The 24203-nt window shown below is 43.6% G+C and overlaps 1 protein-coding gene and 1 pseudogene across 2 annotated transcripts in view; one reads left to right on the top strand and one right to left on the bottom strand.

The window, feature by feature from the left end:
* The window catches only part of Trim24 (tripartite motif containing 24), a 129115-nt gene extending 119401 nt beyond the window's left edge, over positions 1-9714 (bottom strand). For both annotated transcript variants that reach the window (XM_031381551.1, XM_031381552.1), the window contains exon 1: positions 9060-9714. In XM_031381551.1, coding sequence (XP_031237411.1) covers positions 9060-9426 — 367 coding nt within the window. In that variant the 5' untranslated portion in view covers positions 9427-9714. The remainder of the gene's footprint in view (positions 1-9059) is intronic.
* A 12583-nt stretch (positions 9715-22297) lies between these two features.
* On the top strand, positions 22298-23562 carry LOC116098058 (annotated as a pseudogene).
* The last annotated feature ends 641 nt before the right edge of the window (positions 23563-24203 follow it).

Here is a 24203-nt window from a genome sequence, read left to right as displayed (position 1 = left end):
TGCTGCAGAAGGAACCTAGTGTGTCCGCGTGTCTTCTTCCCGGCGAGAGGACCGCGCGGGCTACATATAGGGATGTGAGTAAAGATTTTGCTTGTAAACTGGATGGTAGTCCTTTAATCAGAGCACTTGTATTTATTCCCAGACCTTGGGAAGCAAAGGCAGGTGGATCTCTGTAACTTCAAGAGCAACTAGGGCTACACAGTAAGACTCTGTCTCAAAACAAAATACACCAAACCAAAACCACCTATGCTTAGGGAAGTCATATATGCAAGGGGGTTGGAAGCACTTACTATTCTTGGCTAGTAAATGGACATAGTATAAAAATGCCTTCTAAATACCCTGCTTATACACAAAGACAAATGCTACTCTTAAACCTTAATCGAATACTCTGCAGTGAATCATGGTAAATATAGACTCATGGCTGCCATACAAACTAAGTATAAATGATGGACAAGGATTTAGACCTAAACAAGAAATTTATATCACCTACTCTAAGCTTCAGGAACATCAAGAAAAGAGGGCAGAAAGAATTCAAGAGCTAGAAAACAAAAATCCTGCAAAATGTCATTTGCTAGGCAAATACGGCCATTCAATCAGGAACTCATAGTAGCTGCGGCTACTGCTACTGATCTTGTACCAGACTAGCCTTGTCAACCAAGAATAGGGGTGGGCCTCATGAGCCCCTACTCTTCCTTCTTTCTTATTTCTTGAATTATGCAAAATTCTGAACATAGGTGGTTACAAAAATCTATTCAAGGATCAGTAAGATAGCTCAGCAGGTGCAAAGGTGCTTCAAAAGACCCGAGTTTGAGTCCTGGAGCCCATATGGAAAAAAGAACTTCAGAAATCCCTCCGACCTCTTTACACACCCACTGTGACGCACAAGTCCAATACATGAGCACAAAAAACATAATAAATATAAAAAGTAGTCAATCATTTAAAATTGTGTAAATACTATAAATATCACTGTAGGTTGAACATGTGGATTCAACCAATTGCAGATGAGAAAAACTACCTATTTAATCTGTAGATTTTTTTCATTATCCTTACAAACTATATAATGTGACTAACTTTTACAGCATTTAGGTTGTACTAAGTATTATTTACTAAGTATTATTATCTAGAGAGAACTAAAAATCACCAGGCTGTATGCAGATTATATAAAAACTTTATTAAGGGACTTTAATGAGCCTTTTGGATAAGGAGGGCTACTGGAGCCTGAGTGATGGTCAGCAGTTCAAACCACTGATAGCACCCACATTTAACTAGCTAACTCCAGTTTCAGAGGATCCAACTCCCTCTTCAGCATCAAAGGGTATCAGGGACTCATGCAATACACATATAGACAGATAAGCAGGCAAAACACTCACACACAAAGTAAAATTAAATTTTAAGGACTCCTGTACAAGACAACTTAGGGCTAGAGAGTTGGTCCAATGGTTAGAAGTGTTCTATGCTCTTGCAGAGAACCTGGACTTAAATTCCAGGGAATTCTGGCATCCTTGAGCACCAAGCACATATGTGTTAAACATTCACACAGGCAGGCAGGCAGGCAAGCAGGCAAGCAGGCAGGCAGGCAAAACAATCCATATGCATTAAGGAGAACCTGGGGGAGGGGAGTGAAGATAAATACTAAAATACATCTAAGAACTAAAAACTGGGAGCTTCATGGTAGTGTGTGCTTTATATTTACAAGGCTTACTCCTCTGCATAACATGACATTGCAATTAAGAACTAAGATTTATTTGAACCTGATAAAGCATGCCTTTGATCCTAGCATGAGGATCCTAGCAAGAGTCAGAGGTCACCCAAGGTTACATAGTGAGATCCTGTTTCAAAAAACAAAGAAGAAATAAGATTTATGATATACCTGCATTATCTTTCCAGCAAGCAAGCCCCTTTGAGACAAACTACTATGAGATTCCACCTTACCTGCAACCTAATAAAGTATCCCAAGTTTCATAGATAGTTCCTTATGATGATCAATGGCAAGTAACTCAAGGATTAGAGACAAAAAGGAGTTTATTATGATCAGCAACAGCATAAACTCAAGTATTTGTGACACAGCAACTCAGTGCAGAGGTTCCTCTTTATTCTTTAGTCTTTATTCTTGCTGAGGCCACATTTAGGTTTGACAAGAATTAGATCTCCTTGATGTAAAGCCCAGAGAAAAATCACTAAACTTTATTCTAGGAATCAGAGGTCACGATACCCCAGTTAATTTATTCCTGTTCACCAGAAGAGATGGACATTCCATCTCCTCGTGTTCTGACTGGACTAATGGGAAATACAAGAGGAGCTAGAAAAAATGGTTCTCCCCAGAGGGGAGGCCAGGAGGCTAACTCCTGGTCCTGTCTATCCCTATCATGCCTCTGGCTATGGGGAGGCCAGACAGGCTTTATCTGGGCTATGAGACCATCCTTCATTCTCCCCTTAAGAGAAACATGAGGACCACATTACAGACCAGAGGAAGCAGGAGGAAAGGGAAGTAGATTTATATTATAATTGGAACAGCCTAAACCCTCCCTTTTAGGCAAGGTCCCAAGCCCTTATCAGCCCACTGAAGACTTTTTATACACATCGGCTGACTTTCAATGATTGCCAAGAGCTCCTAGCCACCCTGTCTATAGGTAAGGACACCCAAATCTGGCTGAACAGAAATTGGCTCTGGGGCTGGGTGGCAGGACACTTCCAAACACTAAGGCCCAAACAGAGTGAACCTTCCCACCCACCCATCCAGTTGAGATTCTAATATCAATAAATGTAAGGATGCATTTGACACTTCTTGCCAAACATCACTGGGATGATTAAGAGTGGCAGCCAGAAAACCTACCAACTTATCAAAGCCAAGTCAGAATACTAAAGGACCTGATAATGAATTGCCTGCTGAGTTTCTGGAAAAGGTCTGTGAGGCATATCAGGTGTTTACCCCATAAATCCAGACGCCCCTGAAAAATAGTAAGCCACTAATATTACCTTTGTCACACAGTTTACCCCAGACATAAGGAGAAAGCTGCAAAAATTAGAAGGATTTGTAAGAATGAGTAAGTCTCAACTTTTGGAAATTATTTAGAAAGTTTACAGAGCAGCCTGCTCCAGTATGTAGATAACCTCCTCATAGCTTTGCCCACTGAAGAAGAGGAAGATAAGACAAAAGAAGGCCTTTTAGAATCCCTCCAAGCCCCAGGATACAAAGTCTCAGCCAAGAAGGTTTAACTGAGCTTCCCTCAAGTAACATACCAAGGCTACAACCTAGAGGAAGGAAAACATATGCTTTCCTATGATTGTACTTCAGCCATCTTGCAAATCACTGAAAAAACAGGTATGGAAATTCCTGGGGGCAGGTATATTGCTGGTTATAGAGATGGGATTCACTTGGATAGCTAAGCCCTTCTATTCCAGGGGGTATAAAGCCTTTGGAATGGACTGAGACTAAGCAGGGGGCTTTCTTCAAAGCTTTGAAAAGGGCTCTGGTATCTGCCTTAGCCCTTCCATATATTACTAAGCCACTTCACTTTTATGTGGATGAAGCCAGAGGCATTCCCCAGGGATCCTCACACAAACCCTGAGACTCTGGAAAAGACTGGTGGCCTATCTGTCCAAGAGATGACTCAGTCACAGCCAGAAGGATAGAATGTATAAAGGCCATAGCTGCCTCCACCTAGCTGGTAAAAGAAGCTGACAAATTAACATTAGGGCAAGAACTGTTCCTGACAGCTCTTTTGAGGCCCTTTTGAGGGAGATACCTGAGAGATGGATGTCTAATCCCTGAGGTGAGATGAGGGGACTCAACCAAGCCCTGCTACTAGAGCAACCCTGCATTTGGTTCCATAAGATGCCAGCCCTCAACCCTCCAAGGCTGCTTAAGGACGATAATCTCACAGAACTGCTGCATGACTGTCTTGCAGTTAATGACCTAGTCTATCAAGAATGATCTGACTTAACACTCCACTGGTGATACCAAATGAGGTATGGAAGCAGTTTTGTTCAAGATGGAAGCAGTTTGCAGGAGTAGTAGTAGTGACCCAATATAAGACTATCTATGCACAATCTTTTGTACAAGAATTTTAATCCAGCAACAAAGCTGCTCTGGCTGGAATACAGATACAACTTTAATCCCAGGAGATAGAAGCAAGCACATCTCTGAGTTCAAGGCCAGTCTAGTATAGAGCAAGTTTCAAGGAAAGAAAAGCTCAGGTCCAGGCATGATGGACCTAAACAAGATGGACCAGACATGATAATCCCAGCACTCAGAAGACAGAGGCATGCAGATTTCTTGAGTTCTCATCAGCCAATTCTGTTCAGTCAGTTCAATGAGTACAGTTCAGTTTAGCTGGAGTTCAGTGCGCCAGTGAAGTGGAATTGAGGTCATGCAATTCAATGCAAGTCAGCAGAGGCAGTTGAAACCAGAGAATAAGGAAGCAGAAGACTAAAACAAACTACCAGACTTAGTTTGAGGCCAAGCAGAGCAATTCAGTGAAAAGGTAAGAAAAGCCATATTGAATCAGTCAGCTTGGAGAGGAGTTCAAGCCAGAACAGCTGAGTTGAACCAGCCAGCCAGAGTTCAGAAAGAACTAGAAAGGGTGAGCTTATCAGTAGTAAGTCTAAGTCGACAGTTACGTAGAATGACATATTACTTTTACAGTCTGTAAGCAGGAGAACCTAACCTCAGAGCTGAGATTTTAGCTTTGACCCAAGCACTATACTGGAGGAAAGACAACACCATCAACTACACTGATCAGCAAAATGCTTTCACCACGGCACAGGTCCATGGGGCTCATGCAGAGAAAAGAGAATTGCTAACCTTAGCAGGAAAAGTAATCAAAAACAGAAGGAATCTAGCCATACTAGAAGCTTATCTGGTTACCCAAAAGGATGGCTAATATTCACTGGAAAGAACTAAAACCTGGGGACTCCCCAGAAGCCAAAGTTAACTAGGGTCACTTGGGAAGTAGCCCTAGAATCAATGGGCCCTCTTCAAGTTTTGGTAGCCCTGCCACAGCCCAGCTCATGGAACCACTTAGAACACATTCCAGGGGAGGTTGACTGGAAGAAACAAGAATTAGCCACACAAGATTAAAAATAGAGATGCTGGGCTGGCGAGATGGCTCAGCGGGTAAGAGCACTGACTGAGCTCTTCCAAAGGTCCTGAGTTCAGATCCCAGCAACCATATGGTGGCTCACAACCACCCGTAATGAGATATGATGCCCTCTTATGGTGTGTCTTAAGACAGTTGCAGTAAATTATGCCGGAGCCGAGCAGGGCAGCAGAGGTCCTGAGTTCAATTCCCAGCAGCCACACACATGATGGCTCATGGCCATCTGTACAGCTACAGTATACTCATACACATAAAATAAATCTTTTTAAAAAAAAATAATAGAGATACTGCTGGATAGCAAGCAGATCCATCCTTCCCATGAGCTGTAAAAGGTGAATAGTTACAGAGCTCCACCAAGCCACACATCTAGGAATCAAGAAACCCATTGATCTCCTCAAGTATTGGGTTCCAAGTTTGAAAATCTAATTAAAGATACCACCTTCAGATGTACCACCTGTACTGGGGCAAACGCCAACCAAGGAGAAAAGATCCCATAAGGGATCCAGGACTGAGGAAATGGGCCTGGGAAAAATTGAGAGTTGGACTTTACTGAAATAAAGTCTATAAATATTTGCTGGTGTCTTTTAGACATCTTAGGACGGGGGAGACCTACCCCATCTAAACAGAGCGTGCTCCAGTGGTTTTTAAGAAACTTCTTTGGGAAGTCTTAGGTTTGGACTGTCTCTAGCTTTGGGATCTGGCTGCCTTCACACCATGAAAATGTAAAAGCCATTTCTATTTACTCAGACAAAGGGATGGGATGAGAGCCATACCCAAGCTTTAGGATTTAGAAATACATGGCCTGAACTGAGCCCAGAGCATTTCTAACTCCCTAGGCCTAAGCCTGGAAGTTTCTAGCCTCCATTCAACCTAATCTTCTGCAAGTCTGGACCTGGAACCCTTCAGCTTCCAGCTTCTGTGACTTGCTGATGAATAAATTCATCCTTCCTAGCATTTTCTGAACTCTACACGGCTGCTGGTTCAATTCAGCTCTTCTAGCTTAAATTCATTTCCAAGCTGACAGATTAAAATTGGCTTCTCAGCTTCTGACTGAATTTCTCTGCTTGGAAAGACTACCTCTAAACTTCATAAACTGAAGTGCATTGAACTGAACTGAATCCAATCTCCTTTCTCCCTCACTGCTCTTTTAATTTGCCTTTCTTTCCTGTCTCTTCTAGTGAGAGTTGAGTGTATCCTATCTCTGACTCATTCTGTTAATCTTTCTCTGATTTATCACTTTGTCTGCCACTCAATTAGGGGTCATTGTTTGGGTTAAAAGTGGTGTACTGCTGGGTGGTGGTGGCGCACGCCTTTAATCCCAGCACTTGGGAGGCAGAGGCAGGCTGATTTTTGAGTTTGAGGCCAGCCTGGTCTACAGAGTGAGTTCCAGGACAGCCAGGGCTATACAGAGAAACCCTGTCTCAAAAAACCAAAAAGTGGTGTACTAAAGATCTGTCTGTATTCCACCCAGAAGGATCATAGGTATGTACTGTCTATATTCCAGCCAGAGAGATTAAAGGTGTTTAGTGTGTTTACATTCCAGCTGGATCTTATCCTTGGATATGACTGACCGCTTGCCAGAGCACCCATGTTGCTGGATTAAAATTCCTCTACAGCAGCAAAGTGTCTCAAATTCTGACAAAGGAAATTGGAAATTGGAAACTGCACTGAATATATAGACCAGAGCCCAGGTCAGGCAAAAAAGAATGAATAAAACTTTTTAGGAGACTGACCAAATTTTGGTACTGGAAACTGGCAAGAATTAGGCCAACATCCTCTCTTGCACTCCTTACCATAATTGAAATTATGTTTGGGAGATCACTTCCCATCCTCCAAACGCCAAGCTATTCTCCAAGCAAAAATGTCTAATCATTCCCTTCTCAAGTCGTCACAGGCTTAGCAGGAACTTGCCACAGCATTGACCAGTTTGGGAAAGGAATCCTGCACTCTCCCACCTCTGATCCAGCTAATGGTTGAACCCTGCATTCTCAACTGCATGGCAAATATATTAAACAGAGACTAAACTTAGTTAAGCTTCTGCTCTTTAGAGCCAACCAGAACAGCACAAGTCAACTTTTGACTCTTGCCCATAGAACCAATTAGGTAATATGACAGAGCAAGGCAGTGCAAAGGTTCCTTTATCTTACATTTTTGCTGAGGCCATTTTAGGATTGACTAAAGTTTGGCTTCCTTGATGGAGAATCTTGTGGAAAATTACCAAAATCTAAGAACCCAAAGTCAAGATGCTCTAGCTAACATCTTGGCTTCTATTAAACTGGCCAATTGTGCAAACCTTCCCCTCCAGTTAACTGCTTATCTTAGCTTCTGTTAAACTGCTTGCTTGCACAAAACCTCCCACTTGCAACTTCAAGGCAAGATAATAGGATGTGGCTTTTACCTCTGAAAGCCCCTTGCAGGGCACTGGGTGGTGTACAACTTTGATCCCTGCACTAATGACTTCCAGTTGAGCCTGGTCTACCGAGAGCAAGCCTCAGGACAGCCAGAGCTGTTACACAGAGAAACCCTCAGAACAAATCAAACCAAAAAACAACAATAAAAAAAACAAAACCCAACACCCAAAACCAAAACAAAACAAAAAACAAGACAAGAAAAGCCCCTTGCTCTAAAGATCTAAGGTTCTTAATCTTAGTACTACCACCCTTTAATACACACTTATGCTGTGGTGACCCCCCAACCATAACATTATTTTCTTCAGTAAAAAATGGTAATTTTGCTACCGTTATGAATCATAATGTAAATATCTACTATGCAGGATATCTGATATGCAACCCTTGTTTAAGGTTCATTCCACCCTCTCAAGGGGTCTGGGCCCACAGGTTGAAAACCACTGAATTACATTTGCATCCTAGATATGTGAGTGTAATCCAGCTGGCTGGAATACTTTCATTTGGCTATAGACAGAGAGGTCTCCCTCCGGTGGGTTTCCCATAACAATAAAGGCCCATGGAAAGTAATTTCCTGTGTTTAAAGTCTGTAGTAAGATAGAGCTAAGTGCATCAAAGTCAACAATCCAAGCCAACAATTGCATCCTGACCTAATGTAATTACTTAACAAATTAACTCAAAACAGTTATTCTCTTTAAAAGAGATGTTAAAAGTGACTGGCCAGCAGGTGTGATGGCTCATGCCTGTTATCTTTACTCTGAAGAGGCTGAGGCGGGAAGATTGCTAGTTGTGGACAAGTCTGGGCTGCTGCATAAGCCAAACAAAATGTACACACAAACAAAAAACCACGAAGCAATAGAAAAAAAAAATTTCCCTTCCTCAGTTACTTTGTATTTTGAAGACGTCAATTTGCCCAAATATTTGCAGTATTAGAAGTTAAAAACTTCAAGCGTTCTCCCAGAAATAATTACTGCACTTCAAATCACTTTAAATAATTTAAACCTGTTAACATAAGCAATGTAAACTACCTGTCAAAAACTAATTACCCGATAACACCGCAAAAGAGAAAGTAACTTCCAACTACTGCGTACAAAGCACTCTGGAAGTCTATTTACTTTCTATCCTTTATCGAATAGCTCAAAATAAAATCTCCGAAAGCAGCAGACAACAAAACAACTTCTCCCGGTTCCTTTGTCCCCTACGGAGGGGATAGAGAGGGACTCGTTAAGGTAAAAAGCCCGGAACGCACAAGATTCGAAACAGACGGCAGCCAATCTGCAATCAATCATCAAAGAAAATCCCCATCACTTCATCTCCATCCTTCCCTCCCCCTCTCCGGCTCGCATAACCCGGTTGTACACGAGCTGATCCGGATCGTATGCACCGGACAAAGCTTCGCGGAGGCAGCCGGGGAGCTGCTAACTCGCCACAACCGTCAGAGCTCCGCAAAAGTGATGGGGGGACCCGCCGAGTCGCTCGGCCGGCACGGGCCCATTTCATCCCCTCCCCGGCCGCGTGACAGCGGGTCGCGACCGCCACCCCGGGCCCCTCTCACCTTGGGTGGCGAAAGGCGAAGGACCACCGGCCGGGGAGCCCGGGGCGGGGGCGGGGACGGGAGCGGGTGGAGGGGTCTCTGCCGAGCCCAGCGCGGGCGCCGTCAGCATGAGATAGCGCTGCGGCGCGGGCAAACAGCGCTGGCAGAACGAGTGCAAGCAGGGCAGCAGCTTGGGCACCCGGCTCTGGATGTTCTGGTGGCACACGGCGCAAGTGTCCAACAGGTTGAGCCGGGACGCCTCGCCGCCGCTCTCCGAGTCCGGGCCCTGCCGGCTCTCGGCCTCATTCTCCCCGCTCGGCGCCGCCGCTGTGGGGCCACCGGCCGGAGCCGCCGCCGCCGCTGCTGCCTTCTCCACGGCCACCTCCATTGTCCTGCGGCCGCCGCCGGGGAAGCGGGAGCGCGCTCACCGCCCGCCGCCCCCGACGACCTCCGCTGCTGCCGCCGCCGCCGCCTCCCGCTTCTCCGAGGCCGCGCGGAGGGAGCCCAGGGAGGAAGCCGCCTCCCGAGTGGCGCTGCCGGAAGACGCGGAGCTGTCAACGGGGACCGGCTCCCGCACCGGGACGCCGCCGCACGGGCCGCCAGGCAAACCGCCACCGAGACGCTCGATTCCGCCCAGCGCGCCCGCCCGTCCGCGCCTAGCAGCCTTTCTCTCGGGCCCCTTGGACCACCGCGGGCCCCGCCCCCACCTCCCTCTCCCAGCAACCGCGGCGACTGCGAGCTGAGCGCCATCCAATGACCGCCGTGCCTGCCCAGGGGGCGGGGTCTGCGGGAGCCCGCGAGGCTCGGACGGCCCCCGCGGGAGGTTGGGAGTGGGCGGGGCGAGCCCCCGCTCCGGACGCGAGGACCGCGGCCGCTGATTGGCTCGCTGTGTGCGTCTGTCACTCTCTCTCTCGCCTCTCTCTTCTGAACACGGTAAAGGAATCATTTGTTAAGGAGCCAGAGCACGGGTCGGGTTCCGCCCGCTGCTATGGCCCCGCCCACGGGGCGGGGCTCTACCTAGTCTACCCAACCTGATTAATTAAGAAACTGCTTGGAAAACTGTTTTTTTTTTTACTACTGGAGACTTGAATGGGGAAAGGAGTGAGATCGAGGGAGGGCTAAGGGAGGATGAAGAAGTAAGTTACGTGCAAATGAGAAAAGATCCAAAACCGCGTTGTATGAGCCCACACTGTGTGAAAGGAGGAGTGTGCAGGCAGCTTTAATTTTTTTTTTTTTTTTGTAGCCTGAATTTATCTCTGTAATGAATTAATGAGTGTGATGTATAGGGGGAGAAATTGCAAATTTGTCGGAACTTTTGAAAGACCTCAATGGAAAAAGGTGAAATTAATTTTGCTTCTTAAATGAATAAAAGCTTTTTTTTTTTTTTTGGACTAAACAAACGATCTGCAAGTGTCTTAATACGTGAATATTAAACTCTCTAGAAAAAAATAAAAGGCAGACGTGGTAGCACACACCTTTACTCCTAATACTCCAGAGGTAAAGGCAGGAGAATCACTACAAATTCAAGATTATTCTAGGTTTTAGTCAGAGTAAAAACCTGTCTCAAAAGGGGGAGGAAAAGGAAAACAAACAAACAAACAAACTCAATTCTGGTTTTAGAGTTTCAGTATTATATTTCATGTCTTCCTTCTCCCATGCTTGTTACCGGAAATTCTGGGAGGTCCCATGGGAATTGCCACCTGTTACTAGGGAAATCAGAGTCCCCTCTTGAGGTTCTTAGTCTCATTAATAAAAGAATTTAAGAAGAGCTTCAAAAGAAGCTGGGGGAAATTTTATTGGAGTTTAAAAGAAAAAAATAAATAAACAAACAATGCAGGCAAGGGGTAAATCTCAACACCTGCCCAGAGGAAGATGGAGAAGTAGAAGAGATGCCATGCCATTTGTATTAAACAGACATAGAAGTCAGCTGCATGGTCATGGCAGCCATGTGGAGGAGAGCTTTAGAGAAAGCATAAGGAAACCCAAACATTTATTAGGTTAGTACCCAAAAGAAAAGAGAAGAAAAAGAGAAGATTGAGTGTTTCTGAGGCAGGAATAGACAGAAATCCTGAAGAATCTCTTGGGAAATGTGGAACTACTACGCTATGGGCCAGGAATTTTGGGAAGAGAAAGTGTGCAGTTTCATTAAAAAGTAGACGACTCCTGTCTCTCTACCATGGCTTAAGGTGAACCTGCCTTTCTAAGGGATGGTCGCTTATCCACGTGATAGGCAGACCCAGCTGGATTAACATTTACAGAGGGAGACAATGGCAAGACTCTACCACAGAGGTAAATCCCATTGTGTAATGTTTAGTAGGCAATATCTTTCCCTTAATGGTCCTTTAATAAGAATAATAGAAATTACATTTTCAGCCAAAAGCTTTGTAAAAAGCCAGACTCAGTGGTACATACCTTTAATTCCAGCCTTTGAGAGGCAAAGACAGGCAGACCTCCGAATTCCAGGCCAGCCTGCTCTACAGAGCCAGGACAGCCAGGGCTACACAGAGAAATCCTCTTTCTAAAAACAACAAAAAGGTGGGCAAAACCTTGTAGAGGTTGAAGAATACCATGAGAGGAGATGAGCTTTTGTATACACATGACTAAAGTCCATGTGATGTAATTCCCAAAGACTTGAGGAGAAAGACCATAGACCTGAATCATCATGGCCAAATGTATTAAAGCAAACAAGCAAAAAATTAAGGCAAATGTGTTTTTCTTTATGGACATGGGCTGCCTCCCGCTAAGGTGGGGTTCAAGAGGCCATCCTTGGACGTGAGAAAGACACGGTTTTCATAGGTCAGGGGTAGGTGGTTTCCAAATGGGGGAAAGTAAGCGGGGTTACAGGAGCACAATTTAATAAGATATTCCTAACAACTTTATGAAACAAAGGTAAGCTTAGTAGGATTCCAGTATCAGGTTCTGCCACTTAATGACCTTTAATGGCTGTTAATTTTGTGCAGACCATCCTCCCAGCCTATAGCTGGTCTTTGCTACTTTGTGGGTTCTCTTTTCTCCCAACCTTCCCCTCCTCCCCAGTTTCACCTCCTAATATGGTCAGCCTCAGCAGACAGTCCGAAGCAGCACCACATCCCTACAACTGGGATTCAAAGCACATTCTTATCAATATCTGTGTTTTTTAAAGAAATGAAAATTTCAAAATTCTTACTACACCTGCCTTTGTAACATGGTTTGTATATTTGAGGATTCAACCTTGGACCAAAATTATTATACACACACACACACACACACACACACACACACACACACACACAGAGGCATCTTGGGGGTTAGAGAGATGGGTCAGCAGTTAAGAGTGCTGTTAGCTCTTACAGAGGACCCAAGTTCAGTTTCTAGCACACATATAAAGGCTCATAACTGCCTATAACTCCAGAGCCAAGGAATCCAACTCTCTCTTCTGGCCCCCACAAGCACATATATTCACATGCTCATGCATGGACACAAGCACATTCACACATACACAATTTTTAAAAAGTATAATCTAAAAAAACAATAATAAAGCGCCTTTATTAGCATTCCCCAACAATATAGCATGACGACCATTAGTATCTACACTGTTCCAGCACAGTGTGGTGCTTTCATAATTTATAACAATCTACAAACATTAGACACACAGGGCGAGACTGGGTCCAGTGTGAGTTCTGAAACCTCAAAGTCCATCCCCAGTGACATACCTTCTAATTCTACCTAAATAGTCTAACAACTGAGAAACCAAACATCCAATATATAAGATTATGGGGGCTATTTCATTCAAATTACCATAGGCTGTGCGTATGTTATGTGCACTATCTGTGTGCCTGGTGCTTGAGGTCATCATAAGTGGTTGCCAGATCCCCTAGAACTGGAGTTAGATATGGCTTAGCACCTGTACATTCAAAACTGCTTTTGACAGCTGAGTGGTCTCACCAGCCATATAATACAATTTGATATTGCTTAACTTGTGGGTGACGATGTAGCTCCTTTTTGGTACAGTGCTTGCCTAGCCCGGGATGCTGGCATATACACACCTGCGATCCCGACACTTCAGAGTTGGGCAGCAGGAGGGTCAGAAGTTCAAGGCCAGACTCCTCAGATAATCATTTTCAAGGAAAATTATCTTCTGTATTTTTAGCCTTCTATTCTGGCTTGGAAATAAAATCTCCTTCACAGCCTCGTGTATTGAAGTCTTAGTCCCCAGCTGGTGATACTATTTTGGGAGGTGGTAAAAATTTTAGGATGTAGGACCTAGTTGGAGGAAGTAGGTCATTGAGAGCATGCCCTGAAAAGATAAACCCTGTCACCAGTTCCTTCCTCTTCCCTCTCTGTTTCCTTTCCTCTTTCTCGCAGAGGGCACAGTTTTGTTCACCAGTCCTCTATACCTTTATAATGTACCTTAGAATAATGGAGCTATCTGGCCATGCACTAAAACCTCTGAAATCATGAGCACAAATAAATCTTTTCTGCCTTTACTTTTCCCAGGTATTTAGCAAAGAAACAAAAAGTCTAACTAATACACCCTCTTAATGTTACATTAAATACCTATATTTTTTCACTTTGTTTAAGTATGAATGGCTTTTGTCTTTTAAGTAAAGATTAATCATTTTAGTTTCTTTTATCTATGTTATTTCCTTATGTTGGGGTCCAGGAACCACATGAACACCCATCTCAGTTGGATGGGGATGGTTTATTAAGCCCACACCCTAAGACTGATTGGTCAGGGCTGTAACTCAGAATTTAGGGACTGAGGCTATAATCCTGTAGTGGCTATTCCTGGTTGTCAACTTGACTATATCTGAAATGAACTACAATCCAGAATTGGAAGGCTCACCTGTGATCCTAATTTGGAGTCTGGGAGATACAAGTTTCTGAGCTGGATGGTAGAATGGAGATCTTAAGGCAAAGTGGCTATGAATCCCAGAAGATTAAAACAGGAAGATCTCTGGGTTCAAGGTCATCTGGGATTAAAGATGTGGTGGCACACACCTTTAATCTGGACTACCCCTTCTGCTGGAGACCTATATAAGGACATTGGAAGAAGGAAGATTGATTCTCTCTCTCTCCTTCGCCTGCTTGCCCTGTGGGACTGAGCAACTGCTAGATCCTTGGACTTCCATTCACATCTGCTGCTGACCATTGTTGGGAGTTGGACTACAGACTGTAAATCATCAGCAAATTCCCTTACTATATAGAGACCCCATAAGTTCTGTGACTCTAGAGAACCCTGACGAATACAAATTCATAACATTTTCTATGTTCATATGCAAATGCAGGAAGTGGTAGGTCCTGACTCAAGCCATTTTAGAGAGAACAGTTCATATTGACCTTTAATTTGATAGGTCTGAAGGGTAGAAGAAAAATTTTTAAAAGATCATTTAGTAGAAATATATAATGTATAAGCTTTTACTTAAATGGCATGAAAAATTTTCTCTGAACCGAGCCAAGAATATAGGCCGGCTACTTCCAGGAACCAGTTGACCACAAAGGCAGGATGTAAGTCATCTAGGTGGTTCCAGGGAACTGTCAACCACAAAGGGAATGACAATGACGATGATAAAACCACATTCTTGAGAATAATGAGTATGCAGGATGTTTTCTTCATGACCCTGACTAAATCATGGGTTGGGTTCCTCTGAAATTTTCCACTGTTTTTACGTTATGTTTCCTTGGTTATCTCCCCTCACTCCCACTGGTTTGAAGTTTTTTTCCTTTAAATACCCTACATTTCTTGTGCTCTGGGTCGAACTCCTCTGCCCCTGCATGGGTTACGAGCTAGGCCCCAGTGCACTGGTTTCCCCCCCTGAATAAACCTCATGCTGTATGCATCAAGATCGGTCTCTTGTGAGTCTTTGGGTGGCTGTGTTCTCCCGTGACTTGAGAGAGGGTCTCCCCTTGCAGGGGTCTTTCAGGTCCTTCATGAAGCTTATAGTTGTAGAATTTCTAAAGATTAACAAACCTTATAACATAACAGAACATAGCAGGATATATATGTGGTCAGCATGACCTTGCTCTGAGTCAAGTTATTTTCTGTGTCAATAACTGGCAGCCATGTTACAGCAACAATATGAAATAGCTGGCAGGCATGGAATGAAATATCTACAGCTATGCTGGGTGAGGAGGCGGGCCTCAACACCTTATCTGTCACCACCTCTCCAACCAGCAGAAATAAAGGAGGCAACCATGAACTCTTCTCCAAGCAGTTTATTCAGAAACCTCGTTCTACATAATCATTCATTCATCTCTCCTCTCATTCACCTCTTCTCCCAGCCCCCAGAACTCATGGGTTAAATACTTTCCCTGGTCCCAATCAGCATCGGCTACGCGGCAAAGCATAATAGGCTACGAGAAATCATGGCAGCTTGCATCACAAACTGGAGGCATTCAACTTTTCTAAATAAGGACTTGTTTATCGCGATGCTCCAAATAAGGACTTGTTTATTGCGGTGCTCTCTGCTCTGGCCAGAGGCCAGGCACCATATTTAGGGTGGCAGCTGCAGCTCTCCACAGTTCCTCCTTTTTGTTTTAAACGCAACAGGCAAGAGTAGAGGTCTGATCTCCAGTAACTATGAGAAGGACATTGCAATGGCCCTGCAACCAGGTGGTAATATCTCTTGGCAAAATATCAAACCTGTCTTTGAGAACACGTACATCTAGTTTGTACTACAAACCAGGCTTAGTTAACATAGCCACTCAGTACATGTCTCTGTCTTAGGTGATTTATTTGCCAGAGCCCTAACTTGTAGAAGCCACTTGATATGTGCCTCTGTCTTAGATGATTTATTTGCCAAAGCCTTAACTCATAGCAGTCAAGTTGGTACCATGCCCGTCCTATACCTTTTTCCTCGAGGTGGGACCTGGGGCATCAACCCACTCCAAGAGACCGCTAGAAACTGATCTCTAGTGCAGTGCTTAGCCTTGGATCCTGAGCATGAAGAAGAACATTCAGAATAGTTAACCAAGCCTATGGAGATTGTCCTACCTCCAGGACTGCAAATGCTTGTACCTCCAAAGCAGCCTGTCATTGCTGCCTGACCTGCATAGATGCATCACAATGCCAATATACTGACAAGGACCAGTAAAGCACCCACGGTTCCAATACCTGCCCACTCTTTCAGATGATTCATAGCATGAGAGATCCAGGATGTCAATTCACTAGAAGGACAGGTCAACTCTGGTGGAATTCACGTGGACTATGGCTATGTGAAGATCCTGCAACAGATGATCCATTTCTCTAGACCAATTCCCTGTAAGATACATCGAAAATTGTTTAGACAAGTTAGCAGCCTGACTGCGATTTTGATACTGTGCAGAGGTTCCTAACTGTGCTATCTGCCACAAGGTATTCACTCGTTCTTGAACCAGATCCACCCTTTGGTTAAGTACCATAATGCCTCCTTTTAAGTGGGCATTAATACTGGATTGGGTATAGTAGAAGCTGTGGCTCCATCTGCCGCGAATGTACCTCGGCATCCTGGCAACCACAGCAAGGGGGAATCTATTTCCATCCCAACATATGGAGTAAAAGCAATCCTGAGGGCTACAATCTAGCTTACTCCTGTTTACTAAGACAAACATTACTAACTATCAACACAAACAGTGCCCAACCACATACAAGTGTCGGAGCAAGGACATAATTTTTTCTGATGCTAATAATCTAACTGAACTTTCAAATATTTCACTAGAACTCCTTTCAAACGAGGCATTTCCTACTGCTCCACCTGCAATCATGGCCATAGTAGACATACCCATGCAACTCCCATTCACCCCACTCAGCATTTGGCAGGTGCATCTTGAGGTGGGGATCCAAGTGGAATCTCGGCGGTCATGTGGAAACACACAAACAGATACTCTCACCCACATCAATACCGGATCCGGGCCATGCCATGAACCTGTTAAAATATCCTTCCATTGCACAAAACCCTTAGAAGCGGAAGCGGCAGATACATGCCGTTCTGCAGCCCATTTTCCTTCATTATCCAATTGAAAAAAATTAAGAGTAAGGAGAGCAATAGATATCTTTTCTCTCGGGGTAAAGCCATAGCCTATTTGTCATACACCTTACCCGTCCAGTTTGAAATAATGAGGCAAACAACGAGCTCTTCCCCATGCAGTTTTATTAGGATCCTTGTAATCTTGCTTGTTAGATCTTACTTATTTCTACTTACATTTTATTAGTTACATCTTGCTTCTTACATCTTACTTATTACTATTTCTACTTACTCCTATTCCTATTCTTAGTTCTATTCCTACATCTTACTTCTATCCTTACATACTTACTCCTATCTATCATACTTACTCTTCTATGTCCCATACTTACTCTTTTATCCCATTACCAGCCCTAATTCTAAATACTTACTCCTAAATCTTACATAACCCATCACCAGCCCTAATTCTACATACTTACTCCTATCTCCACATACTTACTCTATCTCCAGCCTCTTTCCAGTCTCTCTCCAGTCTCTCCAATCCCCAGCCCTTGTGGGTTAAATACTTTCCCTGTTCCCAATCAGCATCAGCTACGTGGCAAAGCATAATAGGCTGCGGGAATTCATGCCAGCTTGCATCACAAACTAGAGGCACTCAGCTTCTCCAACTAAGGGCTTGATTATCAATGCTCTCTGCTCTGGCCAGAGACCAGGTGTTCAATATATATGTATAGGGTGGCAGCTGTGGCTCCCCACACCTATTCCCCCTTTTTGTTTTAATAAGCATTCTTTTAAGGTCCTATGAGCTCTTTCCACTATTCCTTGCCCCTGTGGATTGTAGGGTAATCCATGGATTAAATCAATATGCATTTGTTTACAAAAGGACACAAAGGAAGATGCAGAATATGCTGGGCCATTATCTGTCTTTAATTGCTTAGGTGTTCCCCATGCACCCCAAGCCTCAAAGCAATGGGTTTTAACATGTCTGGCCTTTTCTCCTGTCATAGGGGAAGCAAAGATGATTCCAAGTGTCTACAGAACCATGCACATATTTTAGTTTTCCAAATTCAGGTATGTGCATAACATCCATCTGCCAAACATGAAAGGGACAGAGCCCCCGGGGATTAATCTCTAAGGATGGTTGAGGTATAAAAGGAGCACAGTGGTCGCATGACTTCACAATATCTCTTGCTTCTGCTCTAGTAACTGCAAATTTCATTTGTAAGGTTTTCGTATTAACATGAAATTGTTCATGAAAATCTTTAGCTCTTTGGATATTAGTAGCCATAAAAATAAACACAGTCCTGGTTGCTTTATCGGCCACATCGTTTCCTTCATAAACAGATCCAGGTAATCCAGTATGTGCCTGAATATACTGCACAAAAAAGGGAAATTTTCTTTCTTTAATCAAATCCTGCAATTGTCCTAATAAATGGCTTATTGGCCTATTAACTTTTATTTTCCCTACCAACTCTAAACCTTTCAATAAATTAACCACATATTGTGAATCAGATAATAAATTAAAGCTCTCCTTCATTTCTCTAAAAACCTCAGTTACAATTTTCAACTCAATAATTTGAGGAGATCCTGGTGTAAATTGCATAATTATAGGATCCTTTTCCTGTATAACATAAGCTCCACATCCATTTTTGGATCCATCTGTAAAAATAGTTACATCTGCTGCAATGGGACTTTTCTGGGTAATTGTAGGAAAAACAATTGGATGCTCCTTTACAAAGCACAGCAAGGGATCCTTAGGAAAATGATTATCAAAGTCTCTTGAATATGAACATTTCAAAATTGTCCAATCATCAATTGTAGCAATTAACACCTCTACCTGTTTGGCATTATAGAGAGTGATAATTATATATGGCTCACACCCAAAATACTGACGACATTGTTGAATACCTGACAAGGCTAATAAGGCAGAGGGATAATGTTCTACAGTCCTACTAATAGCACTTTTGGGATGGATCCACAACAGAGGAGCACCTTGCCACAGAACCCCTGTAGGTTGACTCTCAGTTGCCAAAATGCATAACGAGATCTTTTCATCCAGGGAGCGCCGTGCCAAAAAGGCATGCTCCAATTCCTCCTCCACCCTCTTCAATGTTTCTCATGCCTCATCAGTTAATTGTCGAGGAGAATTCAAATCAGGATTTCCAAGCATAATGTTATATAAAGGCCTTAATTGCACATTTGGGATTCTCAAATATGGTCTTATCTATTGAATACCTCCCATTAATCTTTGAAAATCATTAAATGTGGAAAGTTTTTCAATTCTTAAGGAAATTTTCTATGGAACAATTTTTTGAGAAAATATTTCCGTCCCTAAATAGGCTATTACCTTTTCCTTTTGAACCTTCTCAGGAGCTATAAATAAATTTGCCGGTTCTAACCCCTGCACTAATTCTGTGTAAGCTGCATTCAACCTGGAGTCACAATTTTCTGATACCAAAATATCGTCCATATAATGAATGCATCTAACATCAGGATACTTTTCTCTAATCAGTTTAAGGGCATGGCTACATATAATTGACACATGGTGGGACTATTGGCCATACCTTGGGGTAAAACCAGCCATTGAAATCTTTTATCAGGCTCTTCATGATTAACAGAGGGTAAGGTAAACGCAAATCTAACACTGTCTTCAGCACATAAGGGAATAGAAAAGAAACAATCCTTAATATCAATTACAATTATAGGCCATTTCCTTGGCAGGGCTGATAATAATGGCAATCCTCTTTGACCTGGTCCCATGATCTCCATTTGTCTATTAATAGCTCTTAAATTATGCAACAATCACCATTTTCCTGATTTTTTTTCCTTATTACAAAAATAGGGGTATTCCATGGTGAAACCGAGGTTTTGATATGCCCCAATTCAAGCTGTACTTGTACAGGGTGAGCTGCAGCCATCAATTTTTCGGAGGATAAAGGCCACTGAGGAACCCACACTAGTTCCTCTGTCTTCCAAGTGATGGGTATACCTTCCTCAGCAGTCCCTAGGAAAAACCCAGCCCCTGCCTCCCTTCACGCGGCTGAGCAACAATGGGGGGCTTTCGGCCTTGCAAATACTTCCCTAGACCAAAGGAAGGATGATATCCCATGGCCTGCTTAATACCACTGCTGGATTTTCCCTGAATGTCCTTCTGCATCTTCCCAGGGCAATTCTCTTGCATTCATGGTGGGGGTTTTTGCATAACCTAATCCTTGGAGAGTTTGAGAGAACTCTCGAAGAGGCCATCCCTTGGGCCAATCCTTAGTCAAATTTCCTGCAACTTCTCCCTTGTTTGGCAATGACTTCCATGCTCTTGTAGCAAGCATATTAACTTGCTCATATACCTGTAGCGGATATCCAGTTTGCTGCTGTGCAAACCTGCCCTGTCCCAGAAGCATATCCAAATCCCAGGCAGGATTACCAGCTGCTTGATTAGCAGCAGCCTGTTCATTGGCATATTCTATTACAGGCGGCCCTGGGCCTGTGGGCTCCACCCTAACAGTGGACTTCTCCATTTTCTGTACTAGCTTCTCAAGATCCCCTTCAGAGTCCGAGCCACTTTCATCAGTCTGATCTTTCTCTGACTTTACTGACCTCTCTTCCTTCAGCTGTTCTAACTCTCCCTGTTCCTTCTCTACTGCTTTAGAACACACTTTCTTTGAGAAGACCTTAACCCAAGCCAAAACTAGCAGTAGGCGAAATAGCTCCTTAAGAGCAACCAATGGAGCTGAGGGGTTTGCAGCCCCTTAGGACTAACAACAATATGAACTAAGTAGTACCCTCAGAGCTCCCAGGGTCTCAACCACCAACCAAGGACTGCACATGGAGGGGTCTGATTGTTCTGGCAGCATGTGTATAGTAGAGGATTGCAGGTTCGATCAGCAATAGGAGGAGAGGGCCTCGGCCTTGTGAAGGTTCTGTGCCCCAGTGTAGGGGAATGCCAGGGCCAGAAAGTAGGAGAGGGCGGGGTGGCAGGCATGGGGAGGTGGGAGGCAACAGGGATTTGTTTTTGTTTGTTTGTTTGTTTTTTGGAGGGGAAACCGGGAATGGAGAAAGTTACATGTAAATAAAGAAAATATCAAAAAAAAAAAAAAAAAAAAAAAAAAAAAAAAAAGAGCAACAAACACGAGATAAAACTGCTAGTTCCCCATACTATCACTTTTGATTTGTCCTTAACGGGACGGGACCTTATTGCTCCAACACAGAGACCTGATTGCCTCTTTACCGAGGTCATTTGCCCTTTCGTCCCACCTTACCTGGGAACTTACCAGCAGACTGCCCTGTCTGCAAGGAGTTCTGAGCTATAGAAGATGTCCCTGTATGGGCCACAAATTGTCACCTCCTCACCGACCAGCGGAAATAAGGAGGCAACCATGAACTCTTCTCCAAGCAGTTTATTCAGGAACCTTGTACTACAGAATCATTCATTCATCTCTCCTCTCATTCATCTCTCCTCCCAGCCCCCAGAACTCCAGGTTAAATACTTTCCCTGGTCCCAATCAGCATCGACTACGTGGCAAAGCATAATAGGCTATGAGAAATCATGCCAGCTTGCATCACAAACTGGAAGCACTCAACTTTTCTAAATAAGGATTTGTTTATCGCGATGCTCCAAATAAGGGCTTGTTTATTGCGGTGCTCTCTGCTCTGGCCAGAGGCCAGGCACCATATTTAGGGTGGCAGCTGCAGCTCTCCACACTTATCTGACTGTTTTCCTCTGTTGTTGAATACTTCTTCTACACACAGCATCCCTATTACCCTCTTGAATTTTCAGCAGCTGTGATTACCCATCATGAGATCGGCACAAGATTGGGCCCATTCATAGTCATGCAGAAGGAGAGAGACTCACAAGTTTGTACTCCTCTTTGAGGGCATATAGACTTTAATTAGTTTTTGGGTACACAGACACTATCTTCAGTGGTATAGCCACTTGGAAGTTGTCTATGTTCCTGTAAGTATCCCCTAGCCCATGTTCTTGTATGTAACCCCAGTTAAATTCATTGCCAAGCTTTGCTCTCTCTCTCTCTCCCTTTCTTCCTCCCTCCCTCTCTCCCTCCCTCCCTCCTTTCTCCTGGCTGTTCTGGAGCTCTCTGTGTAGACCAGGCTTCCCCTGAAGTCACAGAGGTCCTCTAGCCTCTACCTCCCAGAGATCAAAGGTGTATGTTATCATGCTATTACATGCCAGGCTTTGAAGTTTTGCCTATCAAGCAGCGACTGAGAGCCACACAGCAAAGAAAACCAGGAAGCACACAACCCTCGTCTGAAAGGACCGAACACATTTTGGCCTTCCTCCCGACCCATAGCTGCGTGGAGCGTGCAAAAAACCCGGTTCGGGCCGTCTAAGAGCCAGTGCTGCAATGCTTTGGACCAAGCTGTTGGGGGAGCTGCGAAGATGGCGTTGACCAGCCGTTTGGATGCTCTCCCAAGAGTCACGTGTCCGAATCATCCAGATGCAATTTTAGTCGAGGACTACAGAGCTGACGATATGATCTGTCCCGAATGCGGCCTAGTTGTAGGGGACCGAGTTATTGATGTGGGATCTGAATGGAGAACTTCCAGCAATGACAGAGCCACAAAAGACCCATCTCGAGTTGGAGACTCTCAGAATCCTCTTCTGAGTGATGGAGATTTGTCCACCATGATTGGCAAGGGTACAGGAGCTGCAAGTTTTGATGAATTTGGCAATTCTAAGTATCAGAACTGGAGAACAATGAGTAGTTCTGATAGAGACATGATAAACGCATTCAAGGAAATTGCGACCATGGTAGGCAGAACAACCTCCCTCGAAATATAGTTGATAGAACAAATAATTTATTCAAGCAAGTGTATGAGGAGAAGAGCCTGAAGGGAAGAGCTTATGATGCAATAGCTTCTGCTTGTCTGTACATCGCCTATAGACAAGAAGGCGTTCCCAGAATATTTAAAGAAATATGTGCTGTGTCTCAAATCTCTAAGAAAGAAATTGGCCGCTGTTTTAAACTGATTTTGAAAGCTTTGGAAACCAGCGTGGATCTGATCACAACTGCAGACTTCATGTCCAGGTTCTGCTCTAACCTTTGCCTCCCCAAGCAAGTGCAGATGGCAGCTACACACATAGCCTGCAAGGCTGTGGAGCTGTACTAGGTTCCTGGCAGGAGCCCGATCTCTGTGGCAGCTGCAGCTATTTACATGGCTTCCCAGGCGTCAGTTGAGAAGTGAACCCCAAAAAGAAATCAGGGATATTGTTGGTGTTGCTGATGTTACAATCTGAAAGTCCTACAGACTGATCTACCCTCTGGCTCCAGATCTCTTCCCTTCAGACTTCAAGTTTGACACCCCATTGGACAAATTACCCCAGCTATAAGCTGAGACAACTAAGTGTCACACTCTTAATGTACATGGAATGTGGAACTTTGTACATAGCTACACAGTGCTGGTTGAGCCTTTAATTCGGAAAAAGGAGATGGTATGCATTCAGAGCTAAATATTATTGCTTAGTCTTCTGTATGTATATGCTAGTGCAACATATTTAATGACTTAAATTTCTTACAGAATATGCTTCCTTTTATAGTGATCTAGGAAACAGTATTTTGGAAAATATTGAAATATATAATTCTCAAATAAAAATTTAAAACCAAAAAAAGAAAAAAAACATTTTTGTTTGTTTGCTTCTGTTCTTGATGTGCTATCTGTAGTGAATAGATGTTTATATGTCTCCTTGGGGAAAAGTTCACACAATGTCTTCCTTGTAAGTATTGTTCTAAATGCATTTCATAAAGATCCACACTGCTTGTGGATGACCCTTCCTTAGTTATATCGTTCACTGTCTCTTGTTCTATAATTTTCTGGTTTTCCCTATTGAAAGCTTTTTCCAGTTTCATCTCTATCTGATCATCCTTGTTGATACCACCCTGTTCCCATACACATTCGAAATTCTGCTTAATTGGATTATTTGCCATTTTCTTTTTTTTTTTTAAGATTTATTTATTTATTATATGTAAGAACACTGGGTAGCTGTCTTCAGACATTCCAGAAGAGGACATCAGATCACATTACGGATGGTTGTGAGCCACCGTGTGGTTGCTGGGATTTGAACTCAGGATCTTCAGAAGAGCAGTCAGAACTCTCAATCACTGAGCCATCTCTCCAGCCCCTGATTTGCCATTTCCTATTTTCTAAATGGAATCTTACTAATATCTTTGAAGAGAGCTAGAGTATTACATATTGTTGAGGGTTTCTCATCCCACCCCTCAAAAGATGGTAGTGG

The sequence above is a fragment of the Mastomys coucha genome, unplaced genomic scaffold (assembly GCF_008632895.1).
Source record: "Mastomys coucha isolate ucsf_1 unplaced genomic scaffold, UCSF_Mcou_1 pScaffold20, whole genome shotgun sequence".
Lineage (NCBI taxonomy): Eukaryota > Metazoa > Chordata > Mammalia > Rodentia > Muridae > Mastomys > Mastomys coucha.
Note: the sequence above shows the minus strand (reverse complement) of the source record. Positions and strands in the feature narration are given on the sequence as shown.